Source organism: Nicotiana attenuata, chromosome 4 (genome assembly GCF_001879085.1).
Source record: "Nicotiana attenuata strain UT chromosome 4, NIATTr2, whole genome shotgun sequence".
NCBI classification, from domain to species: domain Eukaryota; kingdom Viridiplantae; phylum Streptophyta; class Magnoliopsida; order Solanales; family Solanaceae; genus Nicotiana; species Nicotiana attenuata.
The window spans coordinates 8,173,420-8,190,699 of NC_031992.1; the positions used below are offsets into that span (position 1 = coordinate 8,173,420).

The 17,280-nt window shown below is 38.2% G+C and overlaps 1 protein-coding gene across 1 annotated transcript; it reads left to right on the plus strand.

Moving 5' to 3' along the window:
- LOC109224931 (ent-kaurene oxidase, chloroplastic) lies at nucleotides 3,334-8,051 on the plus strand. Its single transcript, XM_019389505.1, has 9 exons — nucleotides 3,334-3,539; nucleotides 3,696-3,863; nucleotides 4,518-4,678; nucleotides 6,102-6,263; nucleotides 6,376-6,516; nucleotides 6,611-6,865; nucleotides 6,964-7,125; nucleotides 7,212-7,406; nucleotides 7,584-8,051. Exons 2-9 carry the CDS (start codon nucleotides 3,707-3,709, stop codon nucleotides 7,893-7,895), a joined length of 1,545 nt encoding a protein of 514 aa, XP_019245050.1. The 5' UTR covers nucleotides 3,334-3,539; nucleotides 3,696-3,706; the 3' UTR covers nucleotides 7,896-8,051.

Consider the following 17,280-nt stretch of genomic DNA (forward strand, 5'->3'; position numbering starts at 1 on the left):
CCCTTGAAACAAAAATTTTCCTAGAGGTCAAAGCTAAAAGCTTATAACCTTTCTTCCCAAAAGGATAGCCTAGGAAAACACATTTCACTGCTCTAGGCTCAAGTTTAGATCTAAGATGAGAAAGAGTAGAGGCATAACAAAGACAACCAAAACATTTAAGAAAATCATAGGATGGAGCTTTCCCAAATAAAATTTCATAGGGAGATTTGAACTTGAGAACCCTAGATGGGAATCTATTGATGAGAAATATAGCAGTTAGCAAACAGTCCCCCCAATATTCAATAGGCAATTTTGATTGAAATAATAAAGCTCTGCATGTTTCAAGAAGGTGTTTATGTTTCCGTTCGACGACTCCATTTTGTTGTGGTGTTGAAACACAAGAAGTTTGATGCAAAATGCCCTGAGAGGATAAAAAATTGGATGCAGTGAAACTGGTACCTAATTCTAAAGCATTGTCTGAACGAATGACCTTTACTTTAGTGTTAAACTGCCTTTCTACTAAGGCAAGAAAAGATTGCAGAACAGAGAAAGCATTGCTCTTAGTTCTTAACAAATAGGTCCATGTTCCCCTGCTATAATCATCCACTATAGTAAGGAAATACCTATACCCTTCATGGGTATCAACCTTATAGGGTCCCCAAGTGTCAATGTGAATAAGTTCAAAAATAGATTTTGTGGTAATACTGCTAGAATGAAATGGCAATTTAGCCTGCCTGGCTTGAGAACAAACATCACAGGGATCATTAAAAGAAGACAAATATTTGAATTGAAATTGTGATATGTTTTGCATACTAGATAAAGGCTTATGCCCCAACCTTCTGTGCCATAGGCTTACATTAGAGTTGACTCTAGAAGAACAAGAAACTAAATAGGAGACAGTGTCTTCCCTAAGATTATTACAAGCAGAATAAGACTGAAAAGGTGGTTGGTTCCCTGAATCTAGACCAGAACTGATAGAGGCAGAATTGAGGATGTAGAGACCTTTCTTGACTTCACCAACTACCACTGGCCTCTTCATTGAAGGGGCCTGCAATATTGCACCAAAATATGAAAAAAGTAAGAGACATTGAAGCTGTTTGGTAAGTTTGTGGACTGATAAAAGATTGAATTTAAAATCTGGAACAAACAACACATTATGTATGGTTAAATCTGGCAGAACATGCACACTTCCTGTTTGACTGACCTTTACTCTATAGGAGTTTGGAAGATTAACATATACAGATTTAGTTAAAGGTTTGATGTTGAACAAAAGTGAATAATCAAAAGTCATATGCTCTGAGGCTCCTGAGTCTAGAATCCAGGAGTTAGAATTGCTGTGAGAAAAACATGAGAGGCAGTTTAAATGAGGAAAATAAGAGAAACAGTTTACAAATAGTTCAGTTGTACCAACACAATTGGAAGAAACATTTGCTTCAGAGGTTTGTTCACCCTGTTGCCCAATCTTCACTTGTTGAAGCAGTTGAAAAAGCTGAGAAAATTGCTCTCGTGTTACTGTTTTTCCTGTTGAATTACCTTCCATTCCTATGATTGATTGAGTTCCACTCTCGTCAACTACAACTGCAGCATTGTTGTGTGCTCCTCCTTGGTACCTCTTGGATTTAGTAAACTTGAAAGTTGAGGGGAAACCAATGATCCTATAGCATTTGTCAATTGTATGTCCAGGCTTCTTGCAGTAATTACAGACCTGATTGTTTTTCTTGCTTTCAAAAGTTGTTTTGAACTTGCCTTCATTGTTTCCATATCTCTGATAGTTTGGCTGCTGGTTTTGCACTAGGAAGGCAGACTCAACTGGATGTTGTTCTACATGGATCTCCCTCTGCTTCTCATCTTGAATAAGCAGGGAGTAAGCTTGATTAATACTGGGAAGGGGTGAGATCATCAGAATATTACTTCTCACAGCAGAGTAGGCTTCATTGAGTCCCATTAAAAATTGGATCAGGCGACCATCTTGAAGAGATTTCATAGTCCTTGTTTTACCTCCACAAGTGCACTCACATGTGCAGTGAACGCAGGTATTCAAAGTGTCTAACTCATCCCAAATTCTTTTCACTTTGGTGTAGTAACCTGCTACATCAGATGTTCCTTGCACAAGGTCACTCAATTCTTTTTCCAATTGATAGAGTTGAGCACCATTGCATTGCCCAAATCTGACTTCAAGTTCTTTCCAGATGTCTTTTGCTGTTTTGGAGTAAAGAACACTCTCTGCTATATCCTTCGAGAGCGAGTTCAATAACCATGAGATGACCATGTCGTTGCAACGATTCCATGGTTTAAACAGATTTGAAGATGGATCGGGTTCAGCACAACTTCCATCAATGAAGCCTAGCTTATTTTTAGCTGAGAGTGCAATGACAATAGCTCTACGCCATCCTCCATACCCCTTTCCATCAAATACTGAGTTGACAAGCACCATTCCTGGTGAGTCTGAAGAATGGAGATAACAGGGGTGGGTGGAATCAGTAATTTCTAGGGCTGGCTGAGTGAAGGTTGGAGTAGCAGTGATGGATGGAGTAGCAGAAACTCCTGAGTTATCATCTGAAGAGTTTGGTGCCATGAAGAAACAAATGACTGAGAAGAAGATGGAATTTTAGGAGATTAGATATCTATCGCTCTGATACCATGAAGAGATGTAAAGAAAGATTTGCCTTTTCTCTTGAATGAATCCTGTATCTGTACAATGTCCCGTTATATACAACAAAGAGAAGAATCTCTGTAACTAATTTTCTCCACGTGTTCTTCTCTTATTCAGCTAGGCCTAACAAACTGATGAAAGAATAAAAAATGAAAAATATATTTACAATATTATTATCCAGCTAATCTGGTTCTAGAAGGTTCTGGTTTCTTCCTATTGTGTAAACCATCTGTGCTCAAATTAACACGTGTAGGTGGCAGATTAAATCCCTTATTTTGTAATGGAGGGCTCTGATTGGTTTGTGCATTCATACGTGTAAGAGGCTTAGAGATTGAATCTTTGTATCTTTGCTTTATTTCATTTGTTTGGTCTGATAGCATAAGCTTCTCTTCTCTCTCTGAGCCCAAACTTCTCATTTTCTGTAAATGGGTCTCTTTATAATTTTTAGTGCCAACAGTACTGCGATTAAGTAATTCGCAGTATTGTAATGCGAATTAGTTAAAAAAAATAATTTTTTAACAATATGCAGTACTATACCGCGAATTACTATTTTTTTAACTAATTCGCAATACTATACTGCAAATTAGGTAGTTATGTAACCTTATTTTTAATAGTAAAAACGTATTTTTTGTCAAAAAAAAAAAAACCATTAAAAAAGTTTCGGACTCCAGAACATGTCTAGCCAGTCCAAACACCCACCACCAACAACAATGATCGTCCAAGATGGTCTCTGTTTTTACCTTTATTTGATTGCTATACCTGTAAAGAAACCTCCAAATACTGCAACTTTTATGATAATTAATAAGATTGGTATTATTCGATCCATAACTCAAGTTAAGTATACGACAAAAACCCTTCTCTCTGTCTTCTTGTTCATCAGTTTCTGGGGGGCATCAAGTTCCAGAAGGTAAGAACTTTCTTGTTTATATTGACACTTGTTATTCCATGCATAGCCGTATTTACCAACTTTACTCTGCTTCTTGTTACTATTCTCTTTATACTTTCAGATTTCAGCTTGTAGATTTTCATTTCTCCTGCTATTCTTGTGGTTTTTTGAGAACAGAAGTAGAGTACATGGATGCAATTTTGAATCTTCAAACAGTGCCGTTAGGAACTGCTATTACAATAGGTGGTCCAGCAGTTGCTCTTGGTGGGATTTCACTATGGTTTCTTAAAGAGTATGTTAATGATCAAAAGAAGAAATCTTCTAATTTTCTTCCACCTTTGCCAGGTATTTCCACTTCTTCTGAATCTTGTGTGATAAATTTCATTTCATTCTGTTATCTGCAGATGTGAATCCAAGATTTAAATTTAGCTAGCGTTTGGACATAGATTTGGTTGGAACTTGAAAAAAAGAGATTTTGAAGTTTGTGTTGAAAAATAATTTTTGGAAGTTAGAAATTGTGTTTGAACATGCATTTTATTTGAAAAAATGTTAAGTTTTGTGAGCGTAAGAAAAATTTCTCCCAAAAACTGTCCTTAACCAGATTTGGGAACTTGAAAAAAAAATTCACTTTTTTTTCAAAAACTGATCATATTCCATGAACAAGCAATGTTTTCCAAAAAAATGAAAAAAAGTTGCCACAATCTATGACCAAACGGGAGCTTAATATGTTCCATCTTTAAGCTTCTTAGACTAACTTATTGTACTTTTAAAATTATGGGTTCTTAATTTGATATTTGTTGAGGTTTTAGTGGTGTTTTACATCTATGTTCCGTGTCGAAAATTCTAGAATCAGTTGAATCCATTGTACAAAGGCTGCATCTGCCTCTGATTATCTGGATTGAAGTTAAATGATACAATATGTATAACAGAGTTAGCTGTAACATATATAACATGTAGATAGGTAAATGCTGATGAGAAATATGTGTGAATTTGGTGCAGAGGTTCCAGGATTACCAGTGATTGGGAATTTACTACAGCTTACTGAGAAAAAACCCCACAAGACATTTACAAATTGGGCTGAAACCTATGGACCAATCTATTCCATCAAAGCCGGCGCCAATACAATTGTTGTCCTCAATACTAATGAGCTTGCCAAGGAGGTAATCCAAATAGTCACTCTCAAACATCTTTATGTGTTAATAAGTTAGGGTTCAAACTGAAGACAAGTCATGGCTGAGACCTCTTTGTTTGCTCATTATCTATTTCTCAGTAGCTTTATAGCTTCTTCTTGTTAATTTCGGTAATGATGTCAGAAAGTTTTATGTCCTCCTAGTCTTTGCTTTTAAGTCATGAAATGAATCAATGTGGTATTTCAAGTTTACTTAGCTAGAAGATAATAAATGAGATATCGCCACGATTAGTAAAAATGGTAAGCAGAAAAAGTAGAGTGGCTGATGGAGAAAAACATAGAAAGCAAAACCTGGTCCTTCAAGACCACACCATTTAGTAGGAACTGGACATGTTTCTTTTGTAATAAGTAGTGATAGTTAGAAATATTTTACTTCAGTCTGACCGAATCGGGTGATGAAACTTATTATCTGATTAATGCTGTAAATGAGTCCCAAAATTTCCCAATAGCTGCAACTGCACCAGATTAGGTTTCAGTAATATATAGTTTTGTTTCTTTTTTATAAGAACATAGCTGTATTTCCACTTACCCTATAGGATCTAACCTAAAGCAAGTGTCCACAGCCTCTACATAATCGCTAAACGGAATTTATTCCCTTGTTCCTCTTTGTAAAGACTAGGCTATACTAAGAAGGTGAAGTAGTTGGTGGTTTAGACAACTGCGATTTCCATAATTGGTTTTTATATATCCCTGGATTATATGTTGGTTTGTCTCTGAAAAGGCCTCCAACTGTTCTGATGGAAAATCTTCTTGTTTTGTGGTTCTAAGTCACAATACTAGTCTACAATTTATGATAAAAGAGTGTCAGCTACCAACCTCAGTTGTGGCATATATTGGTGGTGTATCAGCACAAATTCCATTTTTCACTATACAGATGGTTGATGCTTTATAAATGTCTGAATATCAGAGAAAATACAGAGAATATAAAGATCCTTCTAAACATATGTTACCGTTAGACAGCTAATTGCACATTATTTGCACAGAGCTTAAGGTAAGTATTAAGCACTAGTTTCCTCGCTAGAGGAACTTGAGATAAAACACAAGAGCATTATATGCTCAAGGTATCGTAGTCATTTATCATTTCAAAGAAGAATCAACACCAAAGTATCTGATACTTAGAACAATATACAGGTAAGTACAGTAATATTGCTAAACTACTATATGGACAGTATCACCACTGTACTGTCGATATAGTAGCTTAGCAATTTCGACAATACAGTGGTGATGTCACCAATATGTTGAGGTATAAACCAATACATAGCCATGCTTGATACTTGTCGTTTAAATCATTGTTGTGTTATTTGTGTGGCTTATCATATCAATACTCACAATACATGATACAATACTTTCTTTTTTGTTTGAAATTTTGTTGTTGTGCTTGTTCATCTTTTTAGGCTATGGTGACTAGATATTCGGCCATCTCAACAAGAAAGCTGACAAACGCATTGAAAATCCTTACTTGTGACAAGAGTATAGTCGCAATAAGTGATTATGATGAGTTCCACAAGACAGTGAAGCGACACGTACTGACCAGTGTTCTAGGACCAAATGCTCAGGTTTGTCATTTAGAAATTGGCCTCCACATTTCATTATTTTGCATTATCATTTGGTTCTCTTCTTTTGATTCGTATACTAGATTTCTAACGGGAAGTTATGCTTAATCTGCAGAAACGCCACCGTATCCACAGGGACACCTTAGTAGAAAATGTGTCTAAGGAACTGCATGATTTGGTTAGGAAGTATCCTCATGAAGCAGTAAATCTCAGGAAGATATTCCAGTCAGAGCTTTTTGGTTTGGCATTGAAACAAGTGAGTTTTTCAAACTCAGTTTCACTACTAAGTTGTGGTTTTGGCAATTCTTTTAATCTGCTCAATTATTTGAAACATTTAACTTTATTTGCAGGCTTTGGGAAAGGATATCGAGTCTATTTATGTGGAGGAACTCGATGCCACATTACCAAGAGAGGACGTACTGAAGACTTTAGTACTTGACATAATGGAGGGTGCAATTGATGTGGACTGGAGAGATTTCTTCCCCTATCTAAAATGGGTTCCTAATAAAAGCTTTGAGAACAGAATTCAGCGAAAACATCTGCGCAGGGAAGCCGTGATGAAGGCCCTAATTATGGAGCAACGAAAACGTATTAATTCAGGAGAGGTGATCTTGCTCTTCCTTTTAAGCATATAAATATACCACTCCAGTAATTATGTTTTGGTCCTTGGCTAATTTTCTAACTCGGCGGAATGTATATACAGGAACTGAACAGTTATATTGACTACTTGTTGTCTGAAGCCAATACATTAGCAGAGAAGGAAATCCTAATGTTGCTTTGGGAGGCAATTATTGAATCATCAGACACCACAGTAGTGAGCACAGAATGGGCTATGTATGAATTGGCCAAAGATCCAAAACGGCAGGTAGTATCATAATCTCGCCATTTTTTTTAATTCCTGCCTTGTTTTTCTCCAAAGTTAGTTGTATCTCACGACTGTTAATCACATAGGAACAACTCTTTTTGGAAATACAAAATGTTTGTGGATCTAACAAGATCACAGAAGAGAAACTTTGCCAACTTCCGTACCTATGTGCTGTTTTTCACGAAACCTTGAGAAAACATAGTCCTGTACCTATAGTTCCTTTAAGATACGTCCACGAAGACACACAGCTAGGAGGGTACCATGTTCCTAAAGGAGCTGAGGTAATTAGCCTTTTCATAGTACTTGTGAATTTTTCCTTTCTTATTATCAGATAAAGGGTAGCTGAGTGCACTAAGCTCCCGCTATGCGCGGGGAAGGAAGGGTCTATTGTACGCAGCCTTACCTTGCATTTCTTATTATCAGATAATCTAAATTATTTATACACATTGTATATGCAGATCGCTATAAATATATACGGTTGCAATAGGGACAAGAGAGTGTGGGAGAGTCCGGAAGAGTGGAAGCCTGAGAGATTTCTTGAGAGAAAGTATGATCCAATGGAATTACAGAAGACGATGGCGTTTGGAGGTGGAAAAAGGGTATGTGCTGGTGCTCTTCAAGCAATGACAATTACTTGCACAACTATTGCTAGATTGATACAAGAGTTTGAATGGAGTCTAAAAGATGGAGAACAAGAAAATGTTGCAACAATGGGTCTTACTACTCATAAACTTCATCCAATGCAAGCTAATATCAAGCCAAGAAAATGATGCCTTAAGATTTTCAACTGTCAACTTTGTAATAGGGAAGCTAGTTTGTGTTTGATAGCTTTTGTTATCAATGCAGACCTCTTGCTTTAACTTCTCTAGTTCCAGCTTAATCCAATTAAAGTCACTATGATAATAATACTAGAGTTGCAGACTTGAGTCTTATGGATCAATGATCACTGAGATGGACTTCCAATGGCGGAGAAAATGATCAAAGTGGTTTTGGTCCATAATATGTACTGCTAAACATAACGGTTTTAAACCATAAAACTAACGGTTCCCCTAAAAAATCTAGTTAAACTTAACTGAGAAATATCACATCTCAATGCCCAAGGTTATAGGGCTTTGATCTAGGGCTTTGATCTAGTGGTAAGAGCGTAATATATGATGTGTGAGTTAGACGCACGTCATGGATTTGAATCCTGGCGTTATGCCAAAAGTAGACACTTTTGAGCTTAAACCATAAAAATCCAGTTAAACTTAACTAAGAAATATCGCACCTCAATGCCATCGGTTATAGGGCTTTGATCTAGTGGTAAGAGCGCAACATATAATGTGTGAGTTAGACGGACATCGTGGATTTGAATCCTTAGTATTTAAGTGGAGAAATCCTTAGTATTTAAGTGGAGAAGGATAGAGGTATGCCTAGTATTTAGTGTGAATTTGTTTTTTTTGAGATTTTGCCACATGCTGATGGCCGGAGAGTTTACGGACTGTGTCTTATAGCCTGTTTGGCCAAGCTTCTTTTTGGCCAAAAGTGCTTTTTTTTGGTCAAAAGCACTTTTGGCCAAAAATTGAGGTGTTTGGCCAAGCTTTTGGAAGGAAAAAAAGTGCTTTTGAGGAGAAGCAGAAGCAGTTTTAGAGAAGCAGTAAAAAGTAGCTTCTCTCCAAAAGCACTTTTTTGAGAAGCACTTTTGAGAAAAATACACTTAGAAGCAGTTTTTTAAAGCTTGACCAAACACTAATTGCTGCTCAGAAGTGCTTTTCAAAATAATTAGCCAAACACAAACTGCTTCTCACCAAAAGTACTTTTGAGAAAAGCACTTTTGAAAAAAAGCACTTCTCAAAATAAGCTGATTTTTGCAGCTTGGCCAAACGGGCTATTAATATGGCTTACCTGTATCCACTTTTAGGTTGTCGTTTCAAATATAGTTAGCATTTGTAAAGTAATTGAGAAATAAAAAGAAACAGAGTTTTCTTTTAATTGTTTCAACTTAATTAGGATAAATCCCCTTATATCTCAAGATCAAATAGTTAAACAACCACACAATGAAAAATCTTGCATAAAATAGGGATATCTAGACTGATTTAGAAGAATTAATTGATTTTCAAATATAGGGGTAATGAATATGTGTACCTAGGATTTTCACTAGAATAGAGGGTTTAAATTTACAATATATACTTATCTCTACAAAATGGCAGAAAACAATTGAATGCTCCAGAAAGCATATCATATGGAGTATATTCTTACACAAATAAGGCAATAGAAAAAGGTGAGGCAGTGGACTGAAGTCACTCCTTTCCAAATGGTTTAATTAGACTACAGCAGTGAAACAGGTGAAAGTGACAATTGCATAAAATCACAAGTCAGAGTGAGTTGAGATCACATCAGATGAGTGATGAGTTATACAATTTCTGGGATTAAACAAGAGGGACAGGCATAATGCGTGCCGGGTTTGTTTAGCATATCTGTGTGTGTAATTCTGAAACAAAGACAGGCTAAAATTGTAAGAAAACGATAGTGAAAACAAAAATAAATGTCAGACTAATGTTTGCACCATTTTGGTCTTACTGTATTTTCTTCTCTCCTGCATTAAACATAGGACTCAATGAGTCACCAAATGCGCTCTCTCTCTCTCTCTCTCTCTTCAATGGTACAAGTTTATTTAAGCACTTCAAAAATCATTAGTAAGTGCATAATATTAGGTCCATTTTGAGCATAAACAATTAAACATAGTAGTTCTTTACTTGCAAATACTGAATTTTAGTATCTGTAAAATAGTAATTTGAGTATATTTGAACTTCAAAATAATATAGAAATACTAGTTTTAAGGTTTATTTCAATAAGACATATTGTCTCTATTCACAAACTTCTTCTTTTACGGGGAAAACTCGTGTTCAATTTCAATTTCAACTTCAACTATTTTGATTCTGCTTAGCCACAAGTAATATTTCAACATTCGCAAATTGCAAATATATACAAGCTTAGCCGAATCCGAGATTAAATAAGGATGGACAAGTATAGCGCATGGTAGGCATGCGTCATAAGCTATACCCAATTATACTTGGTTAGACGTCCGTTAGCCCGGAACGTTTGACTGGAAGAGTATAGCACGTCCCAGGTACAATTGTTCTTCCTTTTTTTTTCATGTTATTTTGCTTCTTCGAGTTATATTTGATGTTACTTCGGTTCTAGACTCTTTAGCTATCAGTATTTATAAATACCACACTTCAGTCGTATTGAATGAAACTGATAAATATTTCGAGTAAATTACTCATAAATTTTAAAACTTTTTTAAGGTAAAATTCATGTGTTAAGTAAAATTCGACATCCAACTAATGTATATTGTCCAATTTTAGTGCCACAGTTTCTAAGGTCCATGTAGGGAGGAATCGAGAAATTGGGGGAAAAGGACAAAGAGCGGCACCGATTTGATATTTGAAAGGATGAGTGGGTAGAGGGGGCCAGTAATTGCTTCCCACGCTACCCCGACATTCGCAATTATACTGTCGCCTTCTCCCCTTCTTCTTCTTCTTCTTTCCAAATCCCTAAACTTACAATTATTCCACTTTTCCCCATGCGTTTTTCTTGGTGCTCAAGGATTCCCCTCACACCCCAACATCCACTATTCCATCTCCTATTTTTCTATTGCAAATTTCCTTTTACAACAACTCACAACTAATCAACACTACTTATCCACTAACACAACACAACTAATTTTTCCCAAATAATATATTTTATGTTAGCAAATTTATTAAATACGTGCTTTCTCCGATTCAACTCATATGAATCTATTTGATCGGGGACAGAGTTTAAAATAAATTTAAACTTGTAATGTAAAAATGCACAAATATTTTATATTACTATAAATCATTATATAAAGCTAAAATAATTTTAAAATATGGATCGGAAATGAGTTATTCTTTTTGATAATGACTTAAAAGGAAATAAGTTTATAAAATTAAAACGATAGAAAATAAATACTAAATGTAAAATTTAGTTTAAAGTCGTCGGACCAAAATTCATAGCCCATAAAGTCGGTCCATTGTAAAGGGATTTGGATTTGCACTAATATTGATCAATGAGGCAGTAGATTTAGAAAGTCAAGATGTAAAGGGAGAAAAAGAATTCCTAGGCTCGGTATTTGAACAGAGTTGTATTATTGAACTGAATTTCAACAGCAGCTGCTGTTGCCGGAGAAAAGTGACCCATGTGAATGAAAGAAAATGAGAAAAATAATTTGATACTTTCCTCTGTTTCCGTTTATGTGAGCTTTTTTTTTTATCCATTCTAAAAAGAATAATCCCTTTCTAAATTTAGAAACTATTTACTCCCTCCGGTCCAAAATAAGTGATTTTTTAGCCTTTTTCTTGTGGTCCAAAATAAGTGATTTTTCCAGATTTCAAGAATAAATTAATTACTTTCTTCCTACATTGTCCTTGGAGTAAATAGTGTTGGAATATGTGTCAGGAGTGTTTATGTGAGATAGTAAAGGTTAATATGGTCAATTCCATTGCTAATTAATGCTAAAAGGTAGATTTATTAATCTGTGTGAAAACATCCAAAAAATCACTTATTTTGGACCGGAGGGAGTAGTATAAACTTACAATTTTATCCTTAATGAGAAGCTTTTATAATAACATAAATACTCTAAACCCCTTTTTAACTTGTTTAGGACCACAAATTCTTAGAGACTTCTTTATTTCTTAAACTCTATACCCAATCAAACAGGTTTACATAAATTGAAATTGAAATGGAGGAGTTTATGTTTCAATTTAGCAGCACTAGGTATTGTAGCCTGTAAAATGGACATTATTGTATGGGTCAGAATCCGACCCCACGATAATTAACGAAGCTAATCACGTCTTAAGCTAATTCATGATTAATTAGTGGCACGACCACTCAGAATTAACGATATTCAACCCGCATCTGATTCGATCAACAAGGTCATGGCCCATCCGTCACCATGAAGGCAAAATCCCAACGTGGTCACGGCCACTTATTGCCAGCTCACGAAGCTCACAGCTATAAATACCAAGAGAGGAAACCCTAGAAAAGGGGGCTTCTTCTTCGCCAGCGCCCGCAAAAATATCTCCGAGCGGATTTTGGCACGACGGATGCTCTCCACCTCCAACAAATAAGACTGCAAAGCAAAGACAACGATTAAGATAAAGAACAAACTAAGACAAAAAAGAAGCGAACCGACGTAATAGTACATACCCTCAAGCCCATCACGGCCACTTCATTCATCAGTCCGATATCCGTAACGTCCCTCAACGATGCATTCTCGGCCTCCGAGCATAGCAGCTCAAACTGCGAGACCAAGCTACTCCCTTGGAGCAATAAGTTCAGCTCCGTGGGAACCTCGACGAAGCGAGACCGCCCCTCTGCGCCTACCGCTGAATTGGTGAAGCCTTCCTGGAACATACGGACGTCGTCGGGGTCCAAGTCGGATTCAGACTCGTACTCATCTCCTACAGCATCCCTTCCTCCTTCCGCCACCAGCGAGGTAGAACCACCCGCCGTAGCCACCGAAGGAGCGCTTGCCTCACCAACATTAGCAGCCGCTGAGGAACTACCTCCCGTCTCAGCGACTGGAACCACCAATTGAGTCGCCGAAGCGACGGCATCATCATGGCATAAGCCAACCGGGGCAACCCCCATTGCGTGTCCACCCTCAGGGTCAGGCGCCGCAGCCACACTCCGCTCCGCATCCGCCGGGGGGGGTCCAAATTAATTACCGCAGGAGGAGCCGGCGTGAACACGACCCTACGCCTTATCAATGTCCTCTCCTCCTCCCCATCTGATGGCGAATCCGCTCTAGGGCACACAACCCCCGATGGCCCCTCGTCCCGAAGTGCGGCCCGTGCTGGAGAAGGAACCGCTGAAGATTCAACTGATGCCGCCCTCGGTATCGGGCGAGACACCGGCGCTGCAGTAAGCCGAGCAATTGCACCCGGCCGACGGAAGGCCAACTGAGGAGCCCTGACGCGGCGTGCCCTCCCTGATCACAGAAAAACAAAGTTGATGAATAGAGTTGAGACAAAGCGAAACAGAAGAAGAAATCAATTTTTTACCTGCCACAGGCCTACGGCCATGCTTCTCCCAGAAAGACGCCCATGTGCGTATCCCCACCGTATGGGGGAGCACGACCTCCCACTCGCGAATCCCAGCTAACGGAGCCGGCGGCAACTTTTCGGCTACAAAATTGATACGAGTTAACGTTTATGAGCACAAGACGTAAGGAGGGGCGGAAAAGGGAATTCGACGATTAAAGAACTTACGTACATGATTCCAAGCCTCTGGAAACCCAGTAGAGCACGCCACTAAATGTTCAGTCCTGATGTAGAAGAAGTGCTCAAAAGGGCGAGGGTCGACCTCGTCATCCAGTTTTGCAGTCAGGCCCCTCGACCCACGAGGGCACGCTTGAATCATGGTACCGCAAACTCTCTGGGGAGCGTAGAGACTAAGCACATGCTGCAGCGTGACCTCCCTACCGGCCAGTTCTGCATATTTCATAAACATTGCTAACAATTTGTAAAGAGAAGGAGCAAGCTGACCCGGGCACACCCCGTAATAACGACAGAAATCAACCACCAGCATTGGGAGCGGGAGCTTAAACCCCAACTTGAAGGGATAGGCGTAAAAAACGCAGTATCCCCTGCGGTCGGTGTGGACCCTCTCCTCGCTTCTAGCAAGAACGACGTCAGCATAGCTGGGGATGACCCCCTGTTTCCGTAATTGGGCCATCCCAATCTCCCCCATTAATGGGGCTTCATCCACCTGATCCTCCCCGCCATCGGCAGTGAAATCAGTCGGCAGGCCCCCGGGCAGAGATACTATCTCGTTGACCGATGGAACTTCATCGGTCTCCACCGGTTCTGCACCCCCCGTTGCCGAAGATGACCCTTCAACCACCGGAAGGTTAACCAAAAGATCCGTCGGAAGAACGTTTTGGGAAGAACTGCCTGCCATTGTTAATTCACTAACGAGAAAGAAACAAAGTTTGATGGACAAGACGGAAGTTATAACGATCGAAGAACAAAGATGAAAGTGAATTAGCAGGAAGAAAAGCTTTTTCAGAATCTCTCTCAGACAAACTATGAGAATATAAAAAATGAATGGGTCAGCCCTTATTTATAAGCAACACAAGTGGCTTTCACGAGCCCCAGTAGCCTTCATTAACTACATGGCCAACCGCAAATCGATTCGGTTCGGCAGAAACACGCGTCGTTATGACAGGCTCCGTGAAGCGGCTCTTCAGTCGCCAACCGGCGTCTCACCTGCGAAACGGTTGCAACGACCCATGAACGCCGAGAGGATGTTCCGTGTGCCTTCAGAACGATGGACGTCACCGAACACGTATCCAACGTACCCCCTACTCCCTTCGGCTGCACAACATATGACCCGTCCACCATGGTTGACAGCTACGCTCCCAAACAAACGTAAGGATCAGAGCACAACAAAGCTCGACCTCACTCGAATTAAGTTAAAGGGTCAAGCGCCCTCACCAAGGAGGAGAGCCCGACCTCGATCGAACGACGACTTGATAGCACAATAACAAAACACTAACACTCTACAAGGCTAAGGGCCATCGCCAAAGGTAATTCGGCCTCGACCGAAGCGACGGTCGACCTCCCTATCCGAGTTTCTCAAACTACAGTCGATGGAATCCACTCATCGAGCTCGACCAAGGCCCGACCTCAATAAGCGGAGGGACTAATTGTATGGGTCAGAATCCGACCCCACGATAATTAATGAAGCTAATCCCGTCTTAAGCTAATTCATGATTAATTAGTGGCACGACCACTCAAAATTAACGATATTCAACCCGCATCTGATTCGATCAACAAGGCCATGGCCCATCCGCCACCATGAAGGCGAAATCCCAACGTGGTCACGGCCACTTATTGCCAGCTCACGAAGCTCATAGCTATAAATACCAAGAGAGAAAACCCTAGAAAGGGGGGCTTCTTCTTCGCCACTATTGACGAGAGAAAAAAGAGATAACGATACCCATATTATGGGCAAGAGGAACACCATTGTAAGGCTCTGAACCTCTTCATGGAGAGGCAGACCAAACCAATATTATCAATAAAGGCTTCTAATGTTTCTCCCTCTAACCCTGAGTACTTATTTTCGTCTCCTTCATTTGGTCCAATGGATTATTACGTTTTGCTATGATTTTCCTGTGATTTATTTATATTGTTTTATACTCCTAAGGTATGCGATAACTTTTGAGCAAACAATTATAAACTTAAATCATTTACTGGCATTTTAGTTGAACGTGCGCAAGGCCATTTAGCTTTTGTTGCATGTACGATGGACATAAGTAAAAATGTGTGGAGTCTGTTGACTTTGCAATTTTATAGACTTTATTTGTTAGCTCACCCTTTTATTTGTAAATGATGTACACCACAGGCAAATTTACCTATAATAATAAATAAATTTTAGTTTTAACTATGATATGATAACATTAAAAACAAAGTGCAAATATGTGATAATTGTATGTTTAGAGGGAGTTTTGGAGCAACGGTAACATGTCTTCATGTGATGGCCTATTGGTCACTGGTTAGAGTCGCAACAACCATTGATTCTTCATTACACCCCTTAGGACGATCCTTTCCCAAATCCTGCATGAATACGTGATATTTTATGCATCAGACCGTCCTTTTTTTATGTCTACGTAACTGGAATTATTTCTATATACCATATGAGAATGCGACACCAGTTTTTCCTTTACATAGTTTTGTCCAAACAAAATAAGGAGAACCTAACATTTTATCAAGTGAATCTTATGAAAAGTTGCATGTGGAAATAGTGGTATATATGCATAAAAAATGCGCCGTTAACATCAAAACAGTCAGACGTCATATGAGAGCACTAACCAATGGTGCGCGCTATAGAATATATACGCACCACTGACTACTACTACTATTATGAAAATCTTTTAGCATTTTAAAGTCAAAAGTTGAAATACTAGATTGGGACTGAGGATTACTAGAAGTGAAATAAGTAGCTACCCACCGCTGATTCTGGAAAATCAGTCAACTAATTTTCAGCATGTTCTAAAAGTTTTAATCATAATCTTGGTTATGATTTCGAAAACAACTTTACAATTTAATAGATGACAAAATAACAACAGTAGCTCGTGCTTCATTCCATAATTTTCCATTGTTTGTGTAACCAATAATGACCAGCACAACACTATTAAAAAAGTGGAGTATTTGAATTTAAGATTAAACTAGAGAGACTATCGTGTACCAACAAGGGTAATGGTAGAATGACAAATACTCTTTTATCCTTAAACAAAGGTCTTGGCTTCGAGTTCCCGGGTATGAAATCGCATTTGTTAGGGAGCGTTTTACTCCCATTGTGGGATTTTTCGGCGCGAATCCGGATTTAGTCGAGCCCCAATATGGGTACTGGACATCGGATGAAAAACCTAAAAAAAAAAAACTATCCTAAAGCGATTATAATCATTTAAAATGTTGACATTATTTATTGATTAATGCGTCTCATAAAGTTATTTAATTAACTTGATATAAATAATGGATGCAATTAAATCTCTACATATATTTATTTGACTAAACATTCTATACATAACAGGAAACTAGAAAGGTTATTGAATATATAGTACAATTAGAATTTGAGTTGTGACTTTTTGGGCACTAATTTCCTAATTAAGACTTTTTTATACAGGTTCAATTTGTTTAGAGTTTAGACATAAAGTTTAGAATTTAAATGAGACGCTTTTCTTATTAGTATGTTTCAAAAAGAATGATATATTTTTATATTTGGAAACAATTTAACTTTAACCGTTCTAGTTTACCTAGTTTACCTTAATGAGAAGCTTTTATAGCCACAAAAATATCATGACCCCATAAATTTTTGCCCTTAAGCTTTTAGGATCACATATTTCAAAAGTCTTTCTTTTTTAATTTAAACTAGTATTAGTACCCGCGCGATGCACGGACACAAATCATGTCGGATTGTGATTTAGATTATTTGAATTATGTATAAATAACTTTAAAATATAAACCTTCCAGATAATTATAGATAATCATTAGATATTAATTAAGAAGCAAAACATGAAACCATTTCGCAAATCTCATAGTGGATAACCTGTTTTCTTTTTCTATATTTATATGATAGAATAGGTTAATT

Excerpts from the sequence above, each read along its gene's own strand:
- LOC109224931 (XM_019389505.1), top strand. The coding sequence starts at position 3,707 with ATGGATGCAATTTTGAATCTTCAAACAGTGCCGTTAGGAACTGCTATT. Across the intron at positions 4,679-6,101 it reads CTAATGAGCTTGCCAAGGAG|GCTATGGTGACTAGATATTC; the intron begins GTAATCCAAATA and ends TCATCTTTTTAG. Across the intron at positions 6,517-6,610 it reads TTGGTTTGGCATTGAAACAA|GCTTTGGGAAAGGATATCGA; the intron begins GTGAGTTTTTCA and ends CTTTATTTGCAG.